The 27220-nt window shown below is 44.9% G+C and overlaps 2 protein-coding genes across 12 annotated transcripts in view; both read left to right on the top strand.

The window, feature by feature from the left end:
- SPAG16 (sperm associated antigen 16) overlaps positions 1-10541 on the top strand; it is a 394440-nt gene extending 383899 nt beyond the window's left edge. For all 7 annotated transcript variants that reach the window (XM_084524434.1, XM_084524432.1, XM_084524435.1 and 4 more), the window contains one exon: positions 10176-10541. In XM_084524434.1, coding sequence (XP_084380560.1) covers positions 10176-10354 — 179 coding nt within the window. In that variant the 3' untranslated portion in view covers positions 10355-10541. The remainder of the gene's footprint in view (positions 1-10175) is intronic.
- A 138-nt stretch (positions 10542-10679) lies between these two features.
- VWC2L (von Willebrand factor C domain containing 2 like) overlaps positions 10680-27220 on the top strand; it is a 36955-nt gene continuing 20414 nt past the window's right edge. For 4 of the 5 annotated variants that reach the window (XM_084524441.1, XM_084524444.1, XM_084524445.1 and 1 more), the window contains exons 1-2: positions 11449-11588; positions 13527-13993. In XM_084524441.1, coding sequence (XP_084380567.1) covers positions 13583-13993 — 411 coding nt within the window. In that variant the 5' untranslated portion in view covers positions 11449-11588; positions 13527-13582. Of the gene's footprint in view, positions 10744-11448; positions 11589-13526; positions 13994-27220 lie in introns of those variants that run through there. The other variant, XM_084524442.1, reaches the window with a different exon arrangement.

Below are 27220 nucleotides of genomic sequence, written 5' to 3' on the forward strand. Positions count from 1 at the left end.
CAGAATCCATGTACATTACATCATCCTCAAAGCTTGAAATAATAATGGTAACAACAAACTAGCTTTAAGGACAGAATGGAAGTGTCATCTTATTTGCTAGGACAGCCTGATGAGTGCTAGAAGCATTAGGAATCAGCAGTGTTTACCCAGAGCTTCTGCCCTGATCCAGGCTCATCAGGACACCAAACTTCTGTTTAAGGAGCACGTTCAGAGATAAAACATTTAGGCAGAACATGGTGAGGTGAAGCAAGATAAATAATATTGTTCCTCAAAAGTGCTTTTTCTCTGAAGTAGCAGCTTTCAGGACTCATGCTTGAAGGAGTACTAGGAGTAATGCCTGCTCTAAGAGTAAGCTAAGTTTGGCTTCCAGGCCTGCAGAGCAATGGGCAAAACTTTTGTCTCATTCCACCTTCCTGGTGGACTTTATTTTCAGCAGAGGTTATTGGTTGCAGTGTAAGAGCTGGCTCTTGGGGTTGAAACTGTTGTGTGAAAAAAGGATGTGTTAATTACTGTTCATTTCAGTAAGCCTGGACATACAGTGGAGACGAGTTCTTATCTCAGAGTTATCAGGTTTACAAAACACTGATGATGCACAGGATCTGCTTTGTTACTGAATGCTTCTTATATTATGGATTGTTGCCACCGCATGGTAGTTGCATGCATTTATTTATTAAGGATGGGGTTTAAGTTGTCATTGCCTACATAAACCTGACGCTCAGTGGTATTTAAGTGCCTTGGGATGCCTACAAGTGCCTAGTTCCATTCAGAAGCTCTGGTATACACAAGTCTGCCATTGGTGCAAATTAGGAAAATTTCTTTTTCAAATTCCAAGCGGGATTTAATCCCTCTGTGGCTCAGGTGTCTGAAAAGAGAAATGGAGAGTTGCTCCTAGTCGGTGCACAGTCACCTGCCATTGCTGTCTAAAAGCAGCAGGTGATTTCCTTTGAAAAGGAGGATTTTCTCACTGAAAACTGCTCTTCTGGAGCCCAGGTGAATTAACTACTTGGTTTCTGCTATGGGATGGCAAGGGCAGATGAGATGAATCCCACCCTGTGTCAAAAAACTATTATGTGTCTGGCCATTCCCTTCGTGTTAATGGAAGGGATGCTGCATATGCTGTCCAAGGGAAAAATGAGTCACCGTTCACATCCTGGTCTCCTCTTCCATAACACAAGCATATCTATCTTATCATTTGAGATTGAAAGGAGGATCAAAGAGGCTTTAGCTGAACAGCTGCAGGCATCTGAAAATAGAGAGTGGGGAAAGGAGGAAGAATAGAATATTAATAAAAGGTTATCTTCTATTCTCTGAATGCCTTTAAAGTGGTGTTTCCATTAGTCGGAGCTATGTTCCTGCATGTGTGGAATTCTTCTTGTCCTTATACACTGCTCAACTTAACTGAATTCTTAAAAATGAGACATATATTGATGCCCAAAATACATACAGCTGCAGTCAAGTAGGAAGTTCAGAGGAAAGCATGTTTTTACGCCCAAATCTATATTCAGGGACCTCACTTGTAGCAGAAACTAGAATAAATTTCAATTTGTGGTAACAGCAGTTTCACTGTGACTTAATTTTTCCAAGTTAGCCCATCAGTAAATTTTATATTTTAAATGAAAATTTTTATTTAACGTAAGTGCGATATTTTTTTCTTCTCACACTCTCAGAACACCAAGAAACCAGCTAATGTATTGTGGAGATAATATTACGTGCAATACAGTTGGGGATAGGCTGCTGCCAATATTCAAGTTCAACAGAAGGGAAGAAGTTGCTCTTCAGAATCAGATATTAATGGGAACTTTACCTGTGTTCTGGAGCACTCACAATCATACGAAAAGTCCTTCAGAGAGTTCTTTGTAAGCAGAGTTTCAGCTTCACAACTTCTGCAGGCATCTTTATGGAGATTTATTCCTTCCTGAAGATCATCAGACTATACTGATATGTACTCTTTTCCTCCATTGCCTTCTCTTCACGCAGCCTTTTAAAATTTGAGCTTTTTGTCATGTTCTTGCCCTGGGCAGCACAAGCACAAGCAGAGGAACAGCACTGCTGATGCCACAGCTCTGAGGTTTCTCCACCAACAATCCTGCAGAGGTTACTACTCTGCTGTGACGTTTCTTTTTTTTTTTCCCCTCAAGGTAGATTCAGTTGGAGACATGTGCCCACATACAGATATTATAGGTAACACTGGAAGCTACACAAATGTGTTCCTATTGTATGCACAAAAATATTCTTCTTTGGGAGAAATTTTCAAGCAAAAACTCCAGTTCTGGGCAAAAGGTGGAGATTCTCTTTCCCTTTATTCTTAAAATATTACTTTTGATTATCTTCTGAATGTATTCAAGCATGCCTCACTTCCATATCCAAAAAGATTTTTACATCTTGAAGACTCTGCTCCTAAAGTTTCTGCTTTAAGACTTTCTATTTTGTTTCAAACCATTTTCCAAATCCCAAATGCCACCAAAAGGCCAAATAAAATCTAATATAAACAAGCTCAAGTCCAGCTGAAAGGTAGCTTTGCAGTAATGGTCTTGGTCTAGAAATCCTTATAAAAAAAAGCTTTAAATTCTTTTATAGAAAGGATTTTCTTCTATCAGATAAATGCTTTCTTTTCTATAAGTAGCTTTCTGGTGATTTTTTGATTGAAAAAGGATTTGTTGAGTTCTGAGATCTGTTTAAGATCTGGAAATAATGCCCCTTCATCTAGGTCACATTTTCCTCACAGTAGGAAGTTGAGAGAAGTCCTCTTTGTCCAGTGGCCAAACATCACTCCAGACCCTTATCTTCCAGGGGAAATGCACAGGGCCATATCCTGCCACACACTTACATTTCATCCAGGACAAATCTCTACACACGGGTTCTTAAAGATAATAACTGTACTTGTGTTAACGCACTGCATGGATAATTTGAGGTTTTCTGTGTTCCAGGGGATTCACCTTCCACCTGAGCAGTCTGCCTGAGAAACTTCTCTGCATTTACTTTTCTCTTACTACCTTCTTTAAATATTGGGTCTAGGAAACTTGCATGATATGCCCCCATGCAGTTGATAAAGCCGCCTTTCTCTTTGAAGGTCTAACCCTTAGTGTACTGCTAAAAGCCAAACAAAAGCAAATCTCTTCATTACAAGACCTCGTGCTGTAGCTCCCTACTGACATAATGAATCTGTTTGTGATGCCCTGATCCTACCATCATTTAGGCACATGATTAAACTGATTTTGAGTGGCTTCACTTGCATAAGGTGAGTCACGAGTGTAAGTGCATTCTGAGATGAGCTAATTTTCCCTAATATAGTTTGCCAAATTTCTGTCTGTTTAAATACTTCTGAGGAAGGAAAAAAGTCATTACATTAGAGAATGACAAAAGGATTTTATTTTGGTAACAATATTTTAAAAGCCTATATCAGCAGATTGTTGGACTTTGCAGCCTGTCTTTCGGTCTCCATTATTGAGAATATTTAGTAAACTGCTGCGAGTGAATTACAGCCTGCTCAAGATTATTTTTCTATGTCCTCTTGCAGGAAAGATCTAAATAAACACAATGGGAAGGCAATGGGAGGAGGGGGTTGCCGTTATTTCCAAGAGGAGAATATTTAGGAGGATTTATTCATGTTTAAGAGTGGAGGACTTATAACAATGTCAAAAAAGTGCGTTCCTAAGCAGAACGTAGTGTACACTTGGAAGATGAGAAATAATTGCTGTATTTGTTGAAAGCTGTTTATAGAACAAAAAAAAATGTAAAACATCTATCGTATGGTGAAATCAGTTGCTTGGTAAATAACATTCTGCATGGTGTGACAGTAATGAAGAATTTTATCTACAGCCACTGCAATCATAGTTTGCAGCATCTGTTAAGCATTTTATTTACTCTTATTTAGGCAAGCACGCTAACATTTGCATGAAGAATCTTGCATTGTAGTGTTTGGAAACCTTCCCATCTGCCTTTCTCCTCCCCGCTTCCTCAAAATTAACGTTTTGTTTGATTTCTTACCAAGTAAAACTGTGGGCTAGACCACGAGCTGCTGTAAAGCAGCTTCGTGATTTCCTCCCATTTCCCAGGGGAGGATCCGAGCCCATCCAGTTGGAGTTTCTCTGCAGGATAAGTGATGCCAACTCGGGATCTGGAGGTCAGAAAGCCGCTGTCATGCCGTGCAGCACCCAGGCTGAGAAGCAAGTCACGTTGGCTGGGGATGCACCGAACCAGCTCTACGTACCTGGGTGTAGGGGGCAGAAGCTCCAGGGGGCAGCCTGAGCACCTCTTCGTGGTGCAGTGATTAGACATGACTCTGGACCCAAGTCCTCTCCTGCTGCCATAATGCCCATAAATCATTTAACTATGGCCAGGCAGTGGTATCATGGCTAATTAAGCTCATAATTACCTGTAGCCTTTTCCTCCCTGATCTATTTGCCGCCTTTGTTGTTGTGGTGGTTCTTGTTTTTTCTAATTATTCTTTGACTGCAGACTGCTCCAGGCGGGGGCTGGGGTATGTTGCCTTTTCCACGTAGCACAGAGGTGCCCTGTTCCCAGGAGAACCTGTGGCTTGGGTGATCGTCGTGTCGGTGCACGTGGCTGCAGCTCCAGTAACAACCAAAGGTCTTCAGGCAGAAGGAATGTAATCCAAGAGGGCTGTGTGTCTGATTTATAGTATCATCCCAAGCAGAGATGCCTTTAAAAAACAGGAACAGGAGAGAAAATCTGTTCGGCACAATATGTTACATAAGAAATTAGTAGCCCTTGATGAGCATGGTTTCAGCAAAACTCTTCTCTGTATTGACTAACAATCATGTGCAAAAAATAAGCTGAATTACATTTTGCCTACTCTTGAATGGAGATGAAAAGTTCTGAGTAATGACGCTGGTTGAACCATTAATGGAAGTCCTTAAAATATAAGTATTTTCTTGATACTTTCCACTTTGGGGCATCTTTAAAAAAAAAAAAAAAAAAAAAAAAAAAAAAAAAAAGAACAAAACAAACAAAAAAAAACCACAAAACCAAAACAGATGCTGCTCTATGTGCATAGGAGAAATCAATGGATGGGATCAATATTCCCTCCACAGGTAATAAATGCTGAGAAGCATTTCTGTCTATCTAAATTGATCCCAGAGAATTCTTTAAATTGGTTCTGATGTGTATAAAAATCATTTCCCTATTGATGAAAGCTTTTCTTCCTTTCTTTCTTTGATACGTTATTTCATCTCTGCCATCACTAATGGTCTCAGGCTTCCCTATGCAGTTACGATAAGCAGAATTTCTTAAATCCATGCAAGGTCATAATTTTAATGAAAAAAGAAATTACAGGACTTGTGTCTTTGAAGATGAATGCTTTGCTTATGGTTAGGCGGTGTGAGTATTTTTAAATTGGCAGAGTTACTACATCTGAATTATTTACAATGAAGCCTAAAATAATGGCCCTGCCTTTATTAGAAGCAGTTGCCCAAATCCAGCATCCCTTACTCCAGGTGTAAAAGCTGCTGCTGCAGACAGGTGAATTTTCTTTCTTTTCACTTTCCTCATTTTGTTTTGTAGCTGACCAAGAGCTAATGTTATCTGATGAGTCTATGGAAAAAAAAATATTCTGAGACAGAGAACAGTGCTAGTTATCAGAGTGAGTGTCTGAGCCTAACATGCTACAGTAAGGTGTAGTGTTGGTGACTTCTGTTGCAGTTCTATTTTATTAACCACTAAGCTGCTAAAACCCTCTAGGAACATGAAGAACCTGTCTGCCAAAACAGGAATTTCCAGAGAATTTGGACATTGGGTGTTAGGTGGTTTCTCAATTGGTTTGCCTGAGGAAAAGCTTAATGCTTCAAGGTACCTGTTGCTTGCCAATGGGCTCGCCAATGAGAGCTTTGGTTGCCTTCTGGACAGACGTGGAAGCATGCATGTGGTGAACCACAGCAGGTGTCATGCGTACTGGGAGCCAGCCAGCAGGTTTTATCTGCTAGCTGCCCTCCAAAGACAGCTCAGCATCCAGCTGTTGGAGAAACGAGCTGCATGACAGCCCCCATGGTTGCGGCTTGCTTGTTTTCAGATGAAATCTTAAGGCTTCGGCCAACAGCATCTGTTGGTCACCAGAGCTCTAACCTGGTCTGCTTGCTCCGCTTTGCCAGTCCAAAGATGGCCTTGCTTCCAGCTGTTTGAACACACAAACCAGGGGAACACTGCTTAACCTTGTCTTGGCAAGGTTTCACTCAAAATTCATTTTACAAAGAAGACGGTAATCACGGCTGTGATTTCCATTAGGATCTTATGGAATATAAATTGTCAAGCTGTCGTTGGACAAGCAGAGGTCTTCCTACCTCCACCCTAGGTAATTTGGTTCTATCAACCCAGCAAATTAATCTTGTCTGGTTTTGTGGTCTGAAGAAACGCAGTCGCAAATTAAATTCAGTTGCTTCAACGCACCGGCCCTATTTTACGTTTAGCCCCCACTTCAAATTAGGAGATGGATTTCTTATTGTGTTTACATGTGAGGCTTTGGTATTGACATGGCACCAGAGGTATGCAAAGTTCCTCACAGACGAGAAAAAGTGTGCTGCTTGTTACATGTAACATAACTGAGCCTCAGGCAGTGCAGTAACTTTGATTTAAGCTCACATGTTAGGTCAATGTGGAGACTCCAGCAAAATTACTTTTGGTGGTGGTGGTTTGTTTTTTTTGTTTGTTTATTTTGTTTTGTTTTTTCACATTCTTGCTTTTTGTACTTAAAGGCTACGGCCTTTCTTTGTTCCATAATTTGATGTACATTTGGAAAAATTGGCTGGGCCAGATGTCCATACAAGATAAATTCATCGTAATTACCCTGTTCCCCACAGCAGGGTACGTGTGATCGCAGTAACCACATCATTTGAGGTACTAATTGATTTTAGGTTCAGTTCTGGTCTCAAAACAGCATCAGGATATGTCTTTAATATCAGAAATACTTTTCTAAAAGGGCACGGGTGATTTTTACTGTTGTTATAAGGTACGAGTATATTTCCGGCCCAACCAGCAGAACTGCATTAGCAATTAATCAATGCCTCCAACAAAGGCCATTGCCAGGCTGGAAGCAGCAGCGTGGTGAGGCGGCTCGTGGGAGACTGGGAACAGAGGCTGTTCTCTGTAGGATGCTGGGGCTGGAAACCTGCAGCTGTACCTCACTGAAATGCTAAGAAAATAAAGAGGAGCTGAAAGGCATGGGTCACTCAGAGGGAGTTCAGTCATGTCGCAGAAGAAATGGGACTGTTACAAGACATACATTTTAGCATACAGTTTTTTTTTTAAGGGTAAGTCATCCCTCTTAGTGATTGCTTGCACAGTTGTTCATCCCTCTCATTGCTTTTGCTGCCATTCTCTCTACCTTTCCTAACTCACTGCATCCTTTCTGAAGCAAATGACCAGATGGTCAGAGCTTATGTTATTCTAAGGATGTAATAGGGGTACATCAGAAAAATTAGTGCCTACGTTCTAGCAATGGGCAACAGCAAATTAGCTGTAATTAGTACAGAGGCTGCTACTGTAGTGTTTCTTTGGCGTGGAGATGTGCTTTGTCATCACTCCTGTCTGCCAGTTTGAGGAAGAAGTAAGAGCTCAGGATGGGCACGGGGCCAGCCAGAGCCAAGCTTCGTTTTTGCTCCCTGGGTTGCCCATCTGAGGCAGCTTCTTGTGAGTTTGAGGTCTTCAGACATTGAAACCTTGTGACTTTGAGGTCTGGAGACACTGAAAACTTGTGAGTTTGAGGTCTTTCAAATCTTGAGTTTGAGATCTAAAGGCTGTGAGATCTCGAGGTCTCATTCTTCAGAGCTTTGCATCTACTAACCAGAAACTGCTCATTTCAGTATAATTCGGCATAATTGCTGAGTTCAGTGAATTTGCCCAGACCTGCCCCACCTGACAATTCATCCTAAGGTGTATGAAGAAAAAAATAGCTCCAGGCTTTTGCCTGCCTCTGAGTGTTATATCAAAGTGCCTTTGTTGGCGCGTGAGTGTCCTTCATAAAAACAGGGCTTTGCATGACAATTATGTAATAGGTTTTGTTTGGCTTCCTAATTGGAGAACATTTTGAAAGAGCAATAAAACACAATTTGTTCCCTCTTTCCAAAAAAGAAACATCTCCTTTTGGAAGGAAGGAGGGAGTAAATTTACATTATAATGAGCAAATTGTTACGAGCGCGTAGATCAGCGTTGACATAAAGGGTGACAGAAATGAGATGTTCTCATTTTGCGCCGTCCCCTCCCCTCTCTCTTCCCCTCTCGCACGCATTGCCTTGTGCATCCTTCTGCTACAGAGAGCAGGGAAGTCGCTGTGCTCGTAGTCGGCAGCCGTAGCACGTCGCGGCGTGGCTGGCACTAACTGTGCGTGAAATGACTCAATCCTCACCAGGGCTGCCCCGAAAACCTCAACCCTTTCCCCGGCGTGGGGAGGCACGAGCGGTTTGCTGGTGCACCTTGTGCAGCTACTGTCCCTCTCTGTTTTTAATGAGCGCGTTCGTTACGGGTCTGAAGAAGCTGAAAGTGACATTAACCCCCTGCCCAGCTGTTGCAGTGTCAGGGCTCCAGGCGAAATGGCATTTATTTGGCTCCTGGAGAAGTCATCCCAGCGACTGCCTGGAGAGTCTGGCTGCAAGTGAAATCCATATGCAATGCTTCTGTCAGCAAAGACTTGCTGGAAGAGAGTTTATAATAAATATTCACATCTGCTGCTTTGGACACTCTAATCCATCCTACAGATCTTTGCTGTGTCAGGCTTTGTTCTAGACGAAGAAGCCGGGTAGTTATAAAGGTTTGCAAATAGGGCATATTTATCATGGTTAGCTCTACTTTCTAGTTGCCTTTCTCACACGGATATCCATGGCCACGCTAAGCGTAACGCGTGATTAAGTATCCTCAGCGCATTTGTAAGCTGGGTTAGACTCTGCCTTTGCTTTCATAAATGGTGAACCAGCATTTGTTTACTTCACGGGTGGAGCCAGTGGGTCTTGAAGATTGTTGTTAAGAGTTTGGATGGAAGGACAGACAATATATTCCCGGGATAAATCATGTAGTCATGCCCAAGCCCCTATGGCTTGCACATGGTGAAAACTGTGAGGACTTCTGATGGGTAATGTGTTCCCATTGGCCTCTTGGCAAGTAACTAAAAAACTTGGTTGACTAAAAATGGCCCAAATCTCTCCCATTTTTCATAATCTTCCCCAAAATGACGGCCTTAGTGTCCGATTGACTTTGTCAGTGTCAATATTAATTATTCGTCTGCTGGTGATGTCTTTGCTTTTGGAGAGAAAATACTGATACATAAAAAGAGCTGTAATCATTTGGAGGGTATATTGAACTTGCTCCTAATAGAAAAAGGTGTTTGCCCAAGATCATGACTGGAATGCAAGGCTCTCTTTGTTGGGAGGACCACATCTGCTCTGAAATGAATGTATTGATCTTTTCTCTTTTTTTCTTTTTTTCTGTACGTGAAACTCATGACTATTATAGTTAATTTCTGAAAGGAGAGAGTGTGTATCTGGTGGCTGGATAAATAAAAGTGCTTCAAACGTATCGCTTACCAGCTGTTACCTGTGCTGTTATTTAAGCAGAAAGACAATCAACTTATAAACACTTGCTGCCTCATTGAGGGCGATGAAAACCGAGTCCATTTGGTTCGTAAATAAGCACATGGAAGCTGAGAACTCTTTAAAACCTTTTCCAATTTTTTATTTTTCTACCATTGGACCTAGTTCTATCCCAATTTAATTTGGGTTGGCTTTTCCATAAGGCTCTCAGGGAGCAAGGCACTCGGTTCAGCTAGATGCCTGACCTCCCTGCAACCTGGCTGGAAACCTGCCCTTTCCTTCATTGCAGTGCTGTACAAGAAAAGCAATGTAACAGCGTGGTCTGATTCTGACACCTCCAGCTATCAGCAGAGCATCTGGTGCTCAGCCTGCACGTTGGAATCTGGCCCTAAATAATTGCATCCAAATGCAGGTAGAATAGCTGTGCGCCTAATGAGCAGCGTGCCTGGGTCTCCAGATTCACTTAATCACTCCGAAACCCAATCTCATTACCATTGATCTATCCAACTTTCCCATCATTTATCTCCGAAAACAGGAGCACGCAAAACGTGGCTCGTCTTTAAAGCGGCGAGCCCCAAACTTCCAGCCCTGCTCTCTCCCTGCTGCCTTTGCAAACCTGGGTAACTTTGCTCTGAATTTCAGGTCGCACCGTGGCCGTGGCGAGCGGCGATGGATCCGTGAAGGTGCTGTACCTGGAGCTGGGGCAGCTCTCCAGCCTGCGGGGCCACGGCGAGGAGGAAGTGCACAGCGTTGCCTTCGATCACAAGGCAAGGCGGCTGCTTTCGGGGGGTGCCGACGGTACGCTTTGCCTCTGGACCTGAGGACCAGCGCGCTGCTTTCACGTAACCTTAACCTCAAGGATTTACAGGGGGAAAAATGATTTGACAGGATGGCAGAGAGGGCTTAGTGAAGTGTTTCCGTAGTTAATGTTTTCAGGGAGCGTAATTGCCTGAGAGGAGTATTATTCTGGATTTTATCCGAATAAAATCCCTGGTTTCTCCCTCTTTACTCTGCCTTGTTTTTCCGAACATCCAGCAGCTCCCGTTTGGTTGCTCCTGCAGAAATAGCTTTACAATGACGCCTAATGACAGAGCAGCCGAATTGCAAGGAGATCGATTTTGAGCGGAGCACCGCCAGAGCCACCAGCGCTCGGCTCCCCGTTTCCAATTGCAGCCTGCGGGAAGACGTGAAGTTTGAATAATGCAGCAAGGTGGGATTTTTGATGCAGCAACCTCTCCGGCCTCCGCCGGGGCAGGAAGGAGGCCGAGTTGGGGAGCGCGGCGCTGACGGCAGCGGGGCCACCCGCGGAAAGACCGCGGGGCGTGGGGGCTGCGCGCAGCACAGCCTGAGCACTCCGCAGCTGGATTAGCATTGTTTTTTCCCCATTCCCTCTTTTTTATTATTTTTTTTTCCACTGAAAAAAAAAAAAAAGAGAGAGAAAAAATTAATAATAATAATAATTATTATTAATAATAATAATAAGGGGCGCGGTGCGGCCATGCCCATCCCTCCGGCTGGGGAGTCCCCGCAGGGGAGCGGGGCCCGCCGGCCGCGGGGCTCCTCCGCCCTCCCCCTGCCTGCCTACCGCCTAACCAGCCCCCTCCCCGCTCTTCTCCCCCCTCCTTCCCCCGCTGTGGCAAATCCTGAACCGCAAGAGATCCGCTGGGCATAGGGAGGGGATATATATATTTTTTTCTCTCTCCCCCCCCCCCTCCCGCCGCCCCCCTCCACTCAAGACCTGAGGAAATCCAGCCCAAGTTCGCCGCGATGACTGTGCTGCTGGCATCGGGGTTTCTCCGCGGCATCCCTGCCTCTGGACCGCCTCGCCGCTGCTCGCTTTGAATCCTGAACACTGGGTTAAAGCTTAATTCTCATGTCGTGGTTGCTGGGCTGCTGCTTTCCTGTGTTTGGCGATGGGAGGTGGAGGAAAAGGGATTGTCCGTGAGTCAACACTGAAAATGTGATTAGGAGGAACTGCTTTCACTAATCTGTGTCTAACCTTTTAGTCCATGTTGGCCTGTGACCCCTTTCAGCTTACAGATCGAGCCTGATTAGGTAAGTGTAAATTATTCACTCGGGGCGAGGGAAGGTGGATGGAAACCTTTTACTCAGAGACTTACCTACGATCCTGGCCTCTCTCGTGATGAGAAATGATGAGAAAGTTCAGCTGTAAACTAATTCTGAGCAAAGCAGCATTTGTTTACTTGTTGAAATCTGTCCGTACGAGGCGTCTGCAGTCTGTCTGATTTCCAGGATCGCCGCTGAGCTGAGTGCCTGTGAGTTGCTGTGGGACGTCTCAGATGACTACAGGCTGTAGCAAAATATAGCGGTCTTATTTATGATCTTCAGAGAACTTTTTTTTTTTTTTTTAATTCGGAGAGCTTCCTCATCGCACTTCAGCACATTGCCCTGATTGTTTCACAATTCCTCAGACATTAATTACTTCGTTTGCTCCTGCTGTTTGATTTTTTTCCCCCTAAACACCCACCAATCTGCAATATTGCAAGCTACCTGTAGCATTTAGGTGGGCAAGATTCCCTGCTCTGGAGATGGGTAAAGCAGCTGCAGCTGCATGAATCGCCTGCTTCCCAAACAACACGTTACGACAGATATTGCTGATAGTTGTAAGAGGCTGCATAGCCCTTGTGATGGGAAAGGAGCTAGTCCTTCAATTAAGAAGATGTCTTTTGAATTTGATAAAGCTTGTGTAATATCCGGTGTCTCCCTCTGTTGTGGCTTTGGAAAAACTGCTTTGTCAACAGGATCCCTTAGCTGCTTCTCTAGGATTAAAGCCTTCTCCTGCTGCTGCTGCTTTTTTCCTTCATTTAAGGAGAACTAATTGTTGAAAATCTGCAGTCCACCAAAAATCCCAATACAGAAATATGCTTCCCTGGGGGGTGGAGGGGGAGGACGTGTTCTCCTGTGTGTGCAGCCTAATGCATGTTTGGGCATGGTGCGTGTGGCTGTCTGCACACTGAGATGGGAGGACGAGAAGCAGTGCCACACACATCCAAACAAGCCCTTTCTGGTGAGTGCCAGAAACTCCTTCCATCACCCTCTCTCCCAATAAGGCTCACATCTCATCAAAAAGTTTCCTCTAGTACTTCACCCAGTCCTCAGATAGGTCAGGAACCGTGCTCCTGCTGGTGCTGCGCTGGCTGCTGGCCGGCGGGTAGGAAGGACGGCGCGCTGGTGGCAGTGATGCGGCACCGCGGGCAGCCAATCGCGCACCCAAGGCGCAGGCACCGAGCCTGCTCCTGGCACTGGTTCTCCCGGGGGTGATGCAAAGCTTCTCCCTCCCTGGGTCGCTTCATGGCTCTGCCACTTGAGCCGAGCTCTCCAAAAGTCTGGCCGTGCTGCATCGATCCCCAAGGTTTCCAAAGGCTCCAGCCCAAGCAGACAGACACATTTCAGCGTCTCCACGCGCTACGCAGGCATTTAACATCATCCTGCTCTCCGCATTTCTCCCTGGGAATTCCTAAAATGCTGAATAATGGGGAAGGTGGATCACATCGTGCTTTCTGTCGGGATTATATGGACCTGCTGCAGGCTGGGCAATGTTGGTAGCCCAGCTAGCCTCCTCATAGCACAGAGGGACAGTGGCTACAGCAGGAGGTTAAAACCATGCTTAAACTTGGGTTCCGATGCCTCGAAACTGCAGTTTCAGGCAGGTACTTTAACTTCTGGTGCAGCAGAAAACTCAACTGCATGAATTAGGAAAATAAAAATCAGGTGATTCCTCTGAGCCACCGTTTGTATAGGGGTATTTTGTGGGCATATGCTTACACGTGTGCCTAATTTATGTATTTCATGTGCTTTAGTCTCATTACAAATAATTGAGGAGAGGCTTATTTCAAATGAAACAGAGATAGGTATCTGCATGGTTTTGTAAGCAGGGATTTATTTTTTGGTGGTGGTTGAAAGAATGGCCTTTAGTAGTCAATGTCCCTTAGTATTTTGAGTTTGTTCTCACTTGAAAATATTTGTTTTCAGACCACCACACTGTTCTCCTTATGGAAGCAGCTGTTTCTCTCTGGCATTGAGACCCCATGGAGAAGCCGAGGAGGGGGATGGCTCTACATATCCATGAAGCCTGGATACTTCTGTTGGTAATCCCTGGTTTGGTGACTCCAGCTGCCATCAATCATGAAGACTACCCTGCCGACGAAGGGGATCAGACCTCCAGTAATGACAACCTGATCTTTGATGACTACCGAGGGAAGGGCTGCGTGGATGACAGTGGCTTTGTGTACAAACTGGGAGAACGTTTTTTCCCGGGACATTCCAACTGTCCCTGTGTCTGTACTGAGGATGGACCTGTTTGTGATCAACCAGAATGCCCTAAAATCCACCCAAAGTGTACAAAAGTGGAACACAATGGATGCTGTCCAGAATGCAAAGAAGTGAAAAACTTTTGTGAATATCATGGAAAAAATTACAAAATCTTGGAGGAATTTAAGGTATGAAACACTTACTTCAGGATTTAATATTAGTATGATACAGGACTTGTTGGGGACTCTCAAAGGCACTCAGTATTTGCTTATTGCTGTTAATCAGAGATAAAAAGCAAAGGTCTTTTTAGCTGTGATGTAGCTCAGGCTGATGTGAAAGCTGCCACCTCCAGCCTCACGTGAACTTGGTGAGGGCCAGCGATGAGTGGAAAGTCCCAGAGCAAAATGCCAGCCTGCCAAAGTGGCTCCTCAACTTCCCTCTTTGCTCATAGCATGAATCGAGTTGAACCGCTGGTGGTGTCTGTAAAGATGGTGGTAAACCAAAATGCTGGGTGCTTTTTAGGAACCCCCTTTCCAATTTGGATAACAAAAAATGATGGCATGGTACTGAGAGTTGTGATTCATAACTATATGAGAATGCAAGTAAATAGGTTGCAGCTGTATTTGATACTTGCCTTGCAGCTGTAGTAAAGCTATCTAGGATGGCAGAAGATGAATTTCTAGGCAGATGACCATCAGGTAGAGAGAAGCTGAGATTTAATTACAGTAGTAGAGTGCCTATTAGGAAAGTTGTGAAGAAATTCTTCTGGAATGTATCTTAAAAATAAGACCAGATTTTCAAAAGCCATCACCCTTTACACAACCTACATCTCTCACTCTAGTAAGTTTGATTACATGTTTTCAATTCTGCTAAGGAAAACAGTATTTCACAATGAAGTACAGGGTGCGGAAAGGCAATAGGTATACACGAGTTTGTGCTCCCAGGTCACGTGGCTTTAAAATTCATACCTCCTTAATTAAAAACAGCCTATAACTCTTCATGGCTGTATGCCCAATCTCATTATACACTTGCAAATTTATTTTCTTTTCTGACAATGAAAATACTTCCATATAGGTCTTAATGCTTCACTAATTCTCATAACGTAGATTACAAATCCCTTTTTCCCAGATATTTTTTTCTTTTTCAGTGAAGGTAGTGTTTGTTTCCTTTCTTCTATTATATATGGTTTGTGTTCATCTTTTTCTGCCTGTCTGCAGCTGGAATCACTCAGTATGATCAAGACAGTCGAGAGTCTTAGGCACAAAACAAATAGATGAGGACTGTATCCTCAAGGGCCATCCAGCTCAACCTGTTCTCTGCTTTGCAGAGGAACATGAAGATGCCGATCTTGTGAACTGCTTGAATCACAGGTTCTTATTGCCCTGTGAAGGCCAGCCCAGCTTCACCCCACAAATATCATGCTCGAGTTGTCTTGATTTGTTAGTGGGGAAGTGTCCCACACCTGGGTGTAATTCTGGCACGTGGTCAGGTCCTTACATGAAAGCTATCAGGAGTTGTTCTGGTGAGATTTTAGGAAAGCACTGGGAGAACAATGAGATGGATCTTTCCATTAAAGTATCTCTACCACGTGAAGAAAAGTACAGAAGTATTTATTATGTTTTCTGAAAGAAATAATCCTGCTTGTAAATGGATTAAAGGGCAGAGAAACAGGATTTAGGGGAGAAAGGCTATTAAGGGGAGTTAGAGCTATCTGATTCAGAGTTTGTTGTGTTCAGCAACTGCAGGGTGTTGTGTGGAAAGCAAAGCTCCAGTGTCCCCAGAAAAAGGTATGGTAGATGGGGGCACAGCATTCTCGCATGTGGTAGCCTTCATGTAGGACTCATGTGAGATCCTTCATGTTTAACTGACTTCACAGTCGAGCTTTTGAGGTGGACCCATGTTTTACAGAGCTTGATACCTTGTGCAACAGGGCAGAAACTGATCTTTTGGAAATCTATGTGTTTACCTAGAACAAACATTGAAACAATAGAAAATTGCTGTGCCAAACCAGGGGTGTTTTGGGAAAAAAAAAAAGAAAAAAAAAAAAGTGGTACCCATGAACTCGGAGTTTGTAAATGCTCTAGGAAAGGAAGAACTTCCAAGATTCAGGAAATTGCAGCTATAAAACCAAACCTTGACTTCATTGAAGCATCTGGGGATTTTGCTGTTTGCTTCAATGGAACACAGATCAGAGAATCCCAGAATCATTAAGGTTGGAAAAGCCCTCCTCTTCTCCAGACCACACACCCCCAGCTCCCTCAGCCTCTCCTCACAGGACTTGTGCTCCTGGCCCTTCACCAGCTTCATTGTCCTTCTCTGGACATGCTCCAGGGCCTTGATGTCCTTCTGGTACTGAGGGGTCCAAAACTGACCACAGCCCTCAAGGTGCAGCCTCACCAGAGCCAAGTACCTGAGCTTTTACCTGCCATCTCTACAGAAGAAATCCAAGGAGATACATAGGTCTGATAGACTCTGAGCTCTGCTCTTCTCTCACCCTGTTGGACTCATAAGGTCTGCAGACTTCTCAAGCCCATGCCACACACACAGAGCTCTGGCTTTGCCAAAGAAGAGAGGCTTTCCCAGTCATTCGACTCAAAAACAGACCACTTCCAGTGGAGACAGAGTCACTGTTTTTTTGTGGGCTTGTAACCCTTTCACCTACAATTTGCTTTCGCTAATATGTAGGTTTTGAATCATCATCTGTAGAAGTGCTCTTCATTGCTTAGCTACAGCTGAAATTAACTTTCATTTAAAAACCTTTTGCAAGTGTGTGTCTGTGTGTGTGTGCATACAAACATCCATACTTGCACTGGTAATGCTGCCAGGACTGACTCATCGTATGGAAATTTCAGCTGCCTGATCTTCGCACAAATTAGGGTTGTGTTTTCTGTGGGAAATCAAAAATCTTGAGAGGTTTCCATTTGGGAGAATTTTGCTATCTTGTTTTTAGGTTTCTGTTTGGGGTTGGGATGAGAAATCCAAATGCAATTTAATCCTTTTATTTTCTCACCACTGACCATAGCTGTGACCATCTCTTGGTAAAAGCGTAGTTCTAGAGACCCGTTTCCTGAATATTTAGCTTCCTTCTAGTGGGCTGATTTCGGACCTCTAATCTTTTTGACTCATAGCAATCATAAGCACAAAAAATAAACATGACAACAAGCCATCTAGCTCCGACAGCTGTCCAAATGTTTATGCTTGTGCCCCTAAATCATTAACGCGTACGAATGAAACGCTGAGCTGAACTTCAGTTGTAAATCTAAAGCTGTTAGGAGTCTTTCTGTGTGCTTTGTAAAACCTTGGGTCCCTTACAGATGGCTTAGTAACCCCGTGTAGGATCTGCACAGCTCTGTGATGGGTCCTAGGAGATCTCTGAGGGCTTTGGGTTCCAGCTGCCCATATGGAGCCTGCCTCATCCCCATGGTTTGCCTGAGACTTAGCCGTGACTTCTGCCGAGGCTGCGGTCAAAGGGGAGGGCTGGTTGCTTTTAGAGGGCTCCATCCGTCTCTTTCCCAACCTCATTTTCCACTTCTCTCCTTGCTGGCCTCAAATCCGGCCTCCTGGGTCTCCTCCAGTCCCTCTCAGAGTGAACACGGGGTGATGAGTGGCTTCAGGGTCAGCGTGAGGGATGCTGCAAGGCTCAGGCAGTCCAGCTGCTTTCCCCGGAGAGATCTGGTGGGGACTCTCAGGGTCACTTAGCAGCTTGCTTGTGTTTTGATTTCAGTGCTGGAGGCTAAGGTCCAAGTCCCCAGTGCTCCACGCTCGCCTGTAAAGCAGGGATCTTTCGGAGAGGTTGCCAACCCTCCCCTTTCTTCTCAGGGAGACAAAATAAGCAAATAAATCAGTGAGCGGGCTTGGTTATTGGGAGAGCTCATGGTTGTGTGTTAAGTGAACGCTCCCAGACAGCAGCTTATGTAAAGTAAAGGAGACAGCGTATCGCCAGCGTGATGAATGTCCATTAGCAGCTGATGGAGAAATCGTGCAAATGTCAGTGAGACAACAGTTTTCCGAAGTGCTGATTAGTTTGTACACTGCTGCGTAACTTACAGGCAGAAAAACACGTGCCTACCCGGGTTTATAAATACGATTGGTGGCAGGGGTTATGGTACATTCGTAGCCACAGTTGGGAGCCTTCTGCAAATGTTTAGTTTGTCCGTTTGGTCTGTCCATAATCCCCTCTGAAGTTCCTGGTCTCTCATCACTGAATGTAGGCATGGCCAGACTAAACTCTGTGGACCTGTCGGAACATGTGGCAAAATGTGAGTTCACAAGAGATCGTCAAGTTGATGTCTTGAAAGGTTCTCCTCATTTCAGAGCAAGCAGCTGGGAGCTGCTCCCTGTCCTTGCAGGACAGCAGCTCCCATGATGTGGTTTTCTGTAGCATGGTGTCGTGGTTCTCAAAGTCAACAGCAGCAGATTTGTGGCCACAGACATTAAAATATCTCCGTTTGCCTGGCAGGGCTTTGGGTGAGTTATCCTCGGGAGGGAAAGGGAGAGGTCTTGGCATCACAGCTTTGCCTTCCTGGCAATATTTAGCTTCATCCTAGGCCAAAATCTCCACTGACTTAAAAAGAGGCAGGGTTTCACTCCTGGAGTTCTCTGTTTTTCTGTCATATTGTTTACTTCCACTGTATCTTTGTCTGTGTATCACCTGTAATCCTTCAGCCAGGGCTCCTGTATCTTGCTGACTTTATGTCTTCTTGAACAGCACTTTGCACAGTAGGGATCACAGCTCTAGCAGGGATCTTTGGGGCATAATCAGGATCCAAAATAAATGAGGGACTGTATAAGCATAGCATTATCATATACTAATTCTCAGCTCATTATGGAAACCTGTACTTTGGAAGAGCAGCACCTCCTTCTCCTTGGTTAATGCTCTTTAAAAAAATGTTTTATTAATGCAATTATCTTAATATAACTTAACAAAGTAATACCCTTCATCAAAAGGCGTTAGCAGAGGCACGAGCTCCTTCAGCTGCTCTCCCAGCATCGCTCAGCCCCTGAAATGCAGCGTGGCCATTCTGCCGCTGGGTGAAAGGAGGCAGCAAAGACAAAAAGCGATTCCCCCACCCAGCAACCATGCCAGAAGTAGAAATTAAGCAGTACAAACCACAGCCATGCCCTGACCACTGCTTACACCTTGTTAAACAGGAATGAAGCCACTGGGATGCTCCCAGGGCATTGCTGATGGGACGGTGCTGTTAGGTGAGCAGCAGGAGGCAGCTGCAGCCCTGGAGAGCAAGGGCAGGTAAGGGCAAGAAGTGCCTGGGATGCTCTGGGGACGGCTGTCCTCACACCACAGCAGCCACGAGGCACTCAGGGTGGGTGGTAAAGGGGAATTTTAGCCACGTGTCACAAGAAGTGATGGCTTCACCCACCCTGGAGCCCTTCCCAGGTGAACTGCAGGGTGGCTGCTGCACTTCGTAGCAGCGGCACAACTCCTTCCATCTTCATTAGGCCGCCAAAAAAAAAAAAAGTGGAGAGTTTCTTCCTGAGCTTTCTCCTCTCTGCTATGAGCGTTCATTTTCCTGGTGCATCTTAGCAAACGCTCAGATAGTTGCAGGCTAATAACTGCAAGAACAAGCATTAGTAAAACCTTTTGGTAGCACATAACCAGTGATCCAAATCAGTAGTAGTTTTTAGAACTTCGCTCATAAATTACAAGACACCGATTATGAACCCAAGCCAGCATGGGGCCCATATTTTAATATTAGCTTTTTCCTCCCCAAGATGTGTACAGCAGTTTGTTTCGTTTTCCTATTATGACTCAAACAAATGGGGCATTTTTTTTTCCTTTCTTGTATGTTCTGCAATTTCACGTACGGCTAGAAAATCATAATACAAAAGAAATTTCAATAACGTGCCTGCGCTTTAATAAAAGGAGCCGTGAACAATGCCAGCTCACAAGATAGCACACAGCCATTGAAATCAGACAGGGGAAACAGAACATCAGTCAGATGGAAAAGTATGATTTATTATCTCCCTCCTGGCAAAATTACAGTGACAATGTCTACGCAAAGGAATCTGAAATTACTGACTTACTGTATTTCTGTCATAATTCGTACCAAGAAAACATGCTAAAATAGATAGGCATGTCATACATCGATCTGTGGTGATAGCTGTTTTATAAATCATACTAGAAGCTTAGCTACTGATTCTATAACATACATATTACATTATGCACGAGTATGTTATTATAATAGGTAAAAGATAATGGGCTGTATTGAGAATTTGGCTACAAAAAAAACCAACATGCTGTTGTTTTCCCCAGCTTGCAGGGATATATGGAGAGCCCAAAAGCTCACAGCTCGCTGGCAGTGGGTGCGCTACAAGCATGCTCTCTCAGAAGCTCCCCTTTGAAATGGATGAGACCCAAAGCTCAAGCATCAGCACAATGCAGAATCACCAGGAATTGTTTTAATCACAGTCTGTCATTCCTCGGGGCCGTGCAGAATTTGGCCTGTACATGCAAACCCAAGGGATTGGGATTTTTCCAGTAAAAATGACCCAGGAATGAACACGTGCCCAACATTTGTACCGCCAAAGCTGTGGCTGTGCTTTCAGAGTTTTGCTCCAGGAAACATCCCATCAGTGCTGCTTCCAGAACTGGGGGATGTCCAGAGAGCTACCAGTAGAGAGGATATCTAGCTGCATGCCCAGAAAAGGCAAAACCCACTCTAAAGCTTCCAGGTGATGCTCAGGGAGGCCAAAGAGAGACATGTTTGTACCTCCCTGGGATCCAAGATACTTCTTTAGAGGCGGTGAGCACGAGGTCCTCTGCTCGTCATCCTGTGAGTAAGGATGTAGAAACATTGCCAAGCGATGGGCGAGACGTTTTTAGGCAACCATTCCCTACCAGAGCAAGGGGAAGTGCAGGTGTGTGTTTGTTGCTACTGGAATGTGCTTTATGCAGAGATGCATTCATTAGAAATAATTCTCAATTAGATAATTATCCTAGATATTGTTTTTTAAACTATAATTAGATAAGTCAGCTAATGACAATGCTCAGTCTAGTTACAAAATAAAAATACACATGGCATTAGGCTTTCTTACTCTTTGTTCTGTGGTGCAGTTGAGAGAGGATTCTTGGGGAATGATGAGAAATTCAGCTTGCTTAGAAGAGCATCAGGATTTGAAACAGCTGCTCAGAGGAGGGTATCTCCCAGTCTGGCTGCCTGTGGTCATCCTGGGCAGGAAAACCTTCTTGACAGGGGTTAACTCTGTGTATCCTCTCATCACAAACAACTTATTCAAACCCTGACTGGGGAATAAAACCCATTTTCGTTTCACATCCTTCCCTCCTGGTGCTCACAACTAAATGTGATAACATCCCCTGTGGGCCAGACACTTCCCGGGGACTGCTGCCTTTTCTGCTGGTGGTTTAAGCAATGGCAATAGGAATGAAAACTTCTGCTTCTCCCCCAAAGTGTTGCTCACCACTGGAGCCAAGTCGCATGCTGAATCCCTGTGCTCCTGTTGCCAGCGATGTGTGGCAGAAGAAGACATCCCCCTTGCCCCGTGGCTTCCTGACCTGAGCGAGGAGCTGATTCCAGCTCTCCTTTGCCAGGGCGGTGAGATGTTTCCAGGTTTCCTGACACCAGCACAGGGTTAAGGGGGTTTCTGGCCTGTTTGTTGAGGGCAGCCCGGTAGATCAGCCTTCCCTGCTGTGCATGCATGTGCATCGGGTGCAGGGGAGCTGTTTTCCCCATGGTAAACATCCTACATGCAAAGTGCTGATGGGACAATTTGGAAAATACCCTTTAAAAGTAAAGAGCTGCTTTATTCTGGGGGCAGGTCCTCTGCTGCTCTGAGCTGCTGCAGCTCCGTGGATCTCAGGTGGCCCTTTGGGATGTTACACCGGTGTAAAGGTTGGTCCCAGCCAGATCCTCTTCTGTGGAGTTTGATTGATGCTGACCTCCGATAAGGATTTGCCTGAGGGAGCTCCCGTGAAGCCTTCCACCTTCCCTTGACTGCCCTGACCCAGCCAGGGTGATTTTTTCCAGCTGCCTGAGTGATACCCAGCCGTGATCTGGGTATGTTGTGAGGGAAAGAGGAAAGGGACCAAGACGCAGTTTTCCTCCCCAGTGACGTCTGGTTATGTTATACAACCCTCCCTGAAACAAATTCAGCATTTTCTCAGCATGTAGAGCTGATCTTACCAACTTCTTCCATCTTTTGGCATGAATGAAGAAGGAAACAGCAAATTCAAATGCAGGGAAAACTCATGTGAAAGGGATCAGCTTTTTTGGGTCCCTTCCCCTTGCCCCAGGGGGATTTCTCCTTGACGTGGCTGCGTTGGCAGTGGCAAGAGCAGCCAGGAAGGGAACAGAGAGCAGAAAGCTGCCAGCTGGGCTCAGTTTCCCTCCTGATATTAAATGGAGCTTAACAAATGTGAAGCACACGCAGACATTTTGCCCGTGTCCGAATGGGGCTGTGCATCCCCCGTTTGAGCTGCAGGCCCATCTGTCATAGCTGTAACCTTTTGAAAGGAGTCCTGGTCCCTGTGCACTGGGCATGTCTGAACTAAAAAACTATCGTAATAGAGCCATAAAAATTATCACCAAAGTAATACAGACCTCGGTTCCCTCAGCCCCAGGGTACGCGAGGTACAGCTATTGTCAGGAACAAAATGAGACATATATCAAAAGAAAGGGAGCGTTCCTATAGAAGTGCAGAGACATGTTGTTATGGAAAGCTCCACTGCTGCTCTCGGGGGAGAAAAGCAAACGGGACTGCAGATACAGAGCACCCATGGAAAAGGGGCCAGGGCTCGGCGCAGGATGGTTTCTGTCTTGTCAGCTACTAGAGGAGTGAATCTTTCAGACCCAGCCCTGGTTCCAGGAGCCCTATAAAGCCATCAGTTTGTGTGACACATAGCAAATGCATGAGTCCAAAGCTCCTAATGCCATCACGATCCTGAATCATCTGATGTGGGCCCAGGATGCCCACAGTCAGACACATCTGTGCTTCTCTGCTTCGTCTGGCTGACGGATCTGGAATAGCTCCCCAGGCAGTTTCACAGGAGGATGACAAGGATAATGGCATGTCAGCTATGGACAGGCATGCTCTGGGGTTATGGGGGGAGAAACATACATGACTCGGGTGGGGGTTACAGCATCTTGATGCTTTTCCATTTCCAGTATCAAAGCCTGGAGAGACTCCTGTAGCTGTGAGTAGACAGCCACCAGTTAGGGATAACCAAAAGTGAGCTTTGGTTGAAGAGCTGCAGCATCTGTAGAAAGAAAGAAGAAAATAAGGCGAGTCATCTTCAACCTCGCCATGGTGCGACTGCATTGAGCATGGAGTGGAGTCACCACCTATAGCAAATGTTTTCTGTAACGTATTTGTCTCGTCCTTCCCACTGAGTGAGAGTTTTGTCAATGCATTTCAGTCTTGCATTGGCACTGGTTGTGTGTCTGCGTGCTGGGGTCCCTTAGGAAAGCAGGGTCTCCTCTCGGCATCAGCTCTGCTGCTCCTGGGGATCCAGCTCCTTGTTTCAGCCCATCTGCAGTATGGTGCAAGCATTTTTCAAATTTTGGATGGCACAGCTCATTTGTATTGCTGGTTCTCCATATAAGCCGGATACAGCTCCACTTTTTCACTGCAAATAAATTATCTAATGACTTAGTACTTTTTTCCTGTTGCAGAGTCATTTGCAACCTGATGGTGTTTTCCGTCTCTGTGCTTGGCTATAATCATTCACTGGGTTGTTTATTTGAGCAACTTTCCACCAATGGAAAGCCCAAGTCATCGCAGTTGCCAGAGTGTAATTGATGCTGTGTCTCCAATAGCTGGATGGATGATTTTATTTTTTTTAAGTGACAAAAATTATGGTGATTTTTGCCCCATGCCAGTTACTCTATTAGTGCATGCATACAAATACAAAGCCTTTTACCAAACTTTTAACATAATTTAGGCAGTTATTTATGTGCTGCTCATAGTAAAGACAAATTGAGCAGTCCAGAACAGAAATTTCCATCTCGCCTTCAGGTGGGACTCGCTGCGCAGCCTGTTCTCTGCAGTTTGGCATCTGCAAAATTTCTCGCTTGTGAGTATCCTCTGAACTTCCCTGCAATCTCCTGCTAATCTGCCTGAGATCACAGGCAATTTCAATAACAATGAAAATGATTCTAATTTCAACTCCAGGAGTATCTTCGATGAACGCTATCCCAGTTTCTCTTTATTCATCTCCCCTGGTTTATGACTTCCCGCCTCAGCTGTAATGTGGAAACTGTTTTTTCCTCCGATTTTATTCATCAGGTTCTTTTTAACTTTCTTCGTTCTCTTGCTTCCTGCCAATAAATTCACCACCTGAAACTGTAGCTACAGAAATCATCTCCATCAGAATTGCCATTGTCCTTTGTGTCATTAAAAGTTACAGCTCCTCTTAAGATGTAAGTGCCCAATTTGACAGACTTCACTTTGCATTGCTCTGCTTTTCCTGCTGTTTTATCTGCACAGAGCAGGATGCCATCAGTTGAGTCCGTCTAAGGAGAGAGGCTGAAGGCAGTTGTCCCTGTGAGCACTGCCACAAGCTTTCTCAAAACACAAAAGATGGAGAAACGGGCAGCGATGGTGGTCTTCAGGTTTCCTTCCCGTGCATTTTTACCTTTTGCAATATAACCTGGAAAAGGCGTATACTTATGTACCAATTCCTTCTCGGTGAGCTAACATGCTTGATTGAGGCTTCCAGTGGTACCCAGAGTCCTGGCATCTTCTTTGCATTTGCTCTAGGTTGACGGATCCTTGAGTTTCCGTGGGGCTCGGAAAGAAACTCCACTGGGATAATTCCTCGGTTTGTTTTATGCCACTTCAGATTCCAGTCAACCAAGCAGATCTCTCCAGTCATTCTGCCTGTTTTGTAAATATACCTATTTGACTGTGGAAAGCATTGCAGGACCCAACAGCAGGGCTGTTCAGTTCAGTGGAAACACTTAGATTGTCTTCTACAAACTCGAGCAGCCCCGGGGCGATGATCAGTACGTGTCTATTGTAACATGATTAGGTGGCTGTAAACATTGCCATGGAGCCTTTCTGTTTCCTTCCTCAAAAGAAATGTCAAGTATTTGTGATATAATAGGTGTCGAGTTCGTAATGCTCTGTAGTTGTTTGCTGGTAGCTGCATGTAATCGATAAGGGGCTGTCGTGCAATAGTCAGGCAGTACAAAGACACAGTCCTTTCATGACCACTTCTTGGGACCTGGTCAATAAGATGAAGTCTTTGAATCTGGGATCATGGGGCATTCTTGCACTAATATCCTCTCCAAGCTTGGCCAGTTTGTGTAGGAAGAAGGGGGAAGAGAGCAGCCCAATAAATCCTAATAAGTGAATAAGCCTCGGAAGAGATGACTGGAGGTTAATTGCAAGAATTTGCAGTAGCTTTGAGCAGCCTGCATGCTGGCTCCAACAAAGGTAGAGACCTTCTTCCACCAGGCTGAAAACTCAGCTATGGAGCAAGTACTCTGCAATTGGATGTCTTGTCCTGAAAGAGCGAGGAGGGCTCCAGAGTGAAGGGAGTGGCTGTGATAAGCGTGCCTGGAGGAAATCAGGAGCTTCACCCAAACCTGAGTGAAGCCAGCTGGATTAATCACAGCTGGTGGCAGGAGTCTGCAGCCTTAAAACTTGGCCTGAGAGCTTTTCTAAGATACGTGAGAGCCCTCATACAGGACTGAAATGAGCATGCTTGGGGACCTCTGGAAGGGCAGCAGGATGCTTAGCCTGGTGACTGCAAGCAGAGCAAAGAAAAAAAAGGAAAATCACCTCTGACTGGCAAAACAAACAGGTAAAAAAAAAAAAAAGTATCAACCAGGTGTCTGCTGGAAAGTTTTTCACTTGCCTTAGGAAAATCACTCCCTTTGCACCCCTAGAGGGTTTTATGTAGAAGCAGCAAAGAGTGACTGACAAGCCCACACACACAGAAATCCTTACTGGAGCCAGGGAGGAGAGCTGCAGTATAATATTTCTTACATATAAGTTTACTCCATCCACTCAGGGAGAATTATTCCTAGTCAGCAATAAGCTTCTGCAGGGCGATCTGCGTGTTACAGAAAGATCTTTCACGTTTGGGGCAGCAGAGAGGTGGCTTAGGATGCTGTAGTTGTAGGCAAGGCATGAGCTAAGAGTGAAATACAGGTGAAGTTCAGCAAGCATTTGGGACAACCAGATTTCAGGGGCTAGCTGAGTTGTCTCAGGTGCAGAAAAGCTTAGGCCTGCAGAAACTTGTTGCAAGATCTTACCTAAAAACTCACAGTTCTGTGTGATCAGTTGTTTGTGTGACTGTACCTGCTGCCTTGGTTTAGGAAAGGTTTGATTGAGATCTCTTCATCTGGAGAAAAGCATAAAAGTGTAGATTTAGACATGAGATTTGAATTCATATTGCCATTTTCTTTTCACCACCTCTCTCTCAAGTTTAGAAGGGATTGTGTTTTAGGCTATTTTCCTGAAGAACTGCTTGATTGTGCGATCTCTCACTGTCCACCAGGCTTTTTGGATGACTTGAGCCCTCAGCCATAGAGCTCTGGGAGGTATGACATTTCTGGAGGTTATGAATCCTACGGACTAGGGAAGGAGCTGTGGTCCCAGCCCTGTAAGAAAGGCAGCCCCATTCACCGTGAGGAGTGGCTGGATGACATTAGCAAGTCTAATTCCTACGTGTGCTGGCACTTGCTCCCAAAGAGAGGGTGAAAATGGTGCAGAGCTGGTGTGTGTATGGGAGCAAGAGTAAAGATTAGGAGATACGGTATCCACATCTGGTTTGGCCTCCTGATTTCCCCTGCTCACAGTGTATCCTGGTTCTCATTGTGTTTCCTTTGCTGCCTTTTTTGTTTGTTTGTTTATGTCATCTATCAAGTTTATCATTATGTGCTCAGGCACATAAAATGTTTATTAGTCATGTGTATTCTTTATTCTCTGTTTTAATTTTCCTTCCCTCTTCCTTTGTTAATGAACTTTGCCAGCTGCAGATGTTTCCCATTTGACAACACCTGAGACCAAGGCTTTGCAGTCAGGCTGTGAGCTTAGGTGAGGCGTGTAAGCAAGGGTGTCCAAGGTCTGCATCCTTGCTTGTGCTTCTGTGCTCTCTCAAAGTGACAGGTAGGAGGAGAGGTGAAGCAGAACCAGTGCTGAGACTGATAAGGGCATTTTGGTGCTGATTCCCACTTGCTCTGCTCACAAAAGATCCCAAATGGTGGTCAGGTATCAGTCACGTCTTCTTCCCAACGTGGCTTGTGTCAGCCCCTGCACAGACAATGACATGAAGAAGGAATTTCCTCGCCAGCTCTCCTGAGGGTCACCAGTGAAAATTGGGTGAAAAGGCTGTGTTAGGTGCTTTGCACTGGTTTCCCCAAGTAATGGTACTGCTACCTTCCACAAAAGGTTTGCTCCTCTGGTTTCATGATACGTCCGTTGCCCAAAAC

This window comes from Aythya ferina (genome assembly GCF_964211825.1).
Source record: "Aythya ferina genome assembly, chromosome: 6".
In the NCBI taxonomy this organism is placed as follows: Eukaryota; Metazoa; Chordata; class Aves; order Anseriformes; family Anatidae; genus Aythya; species Aythya ferina.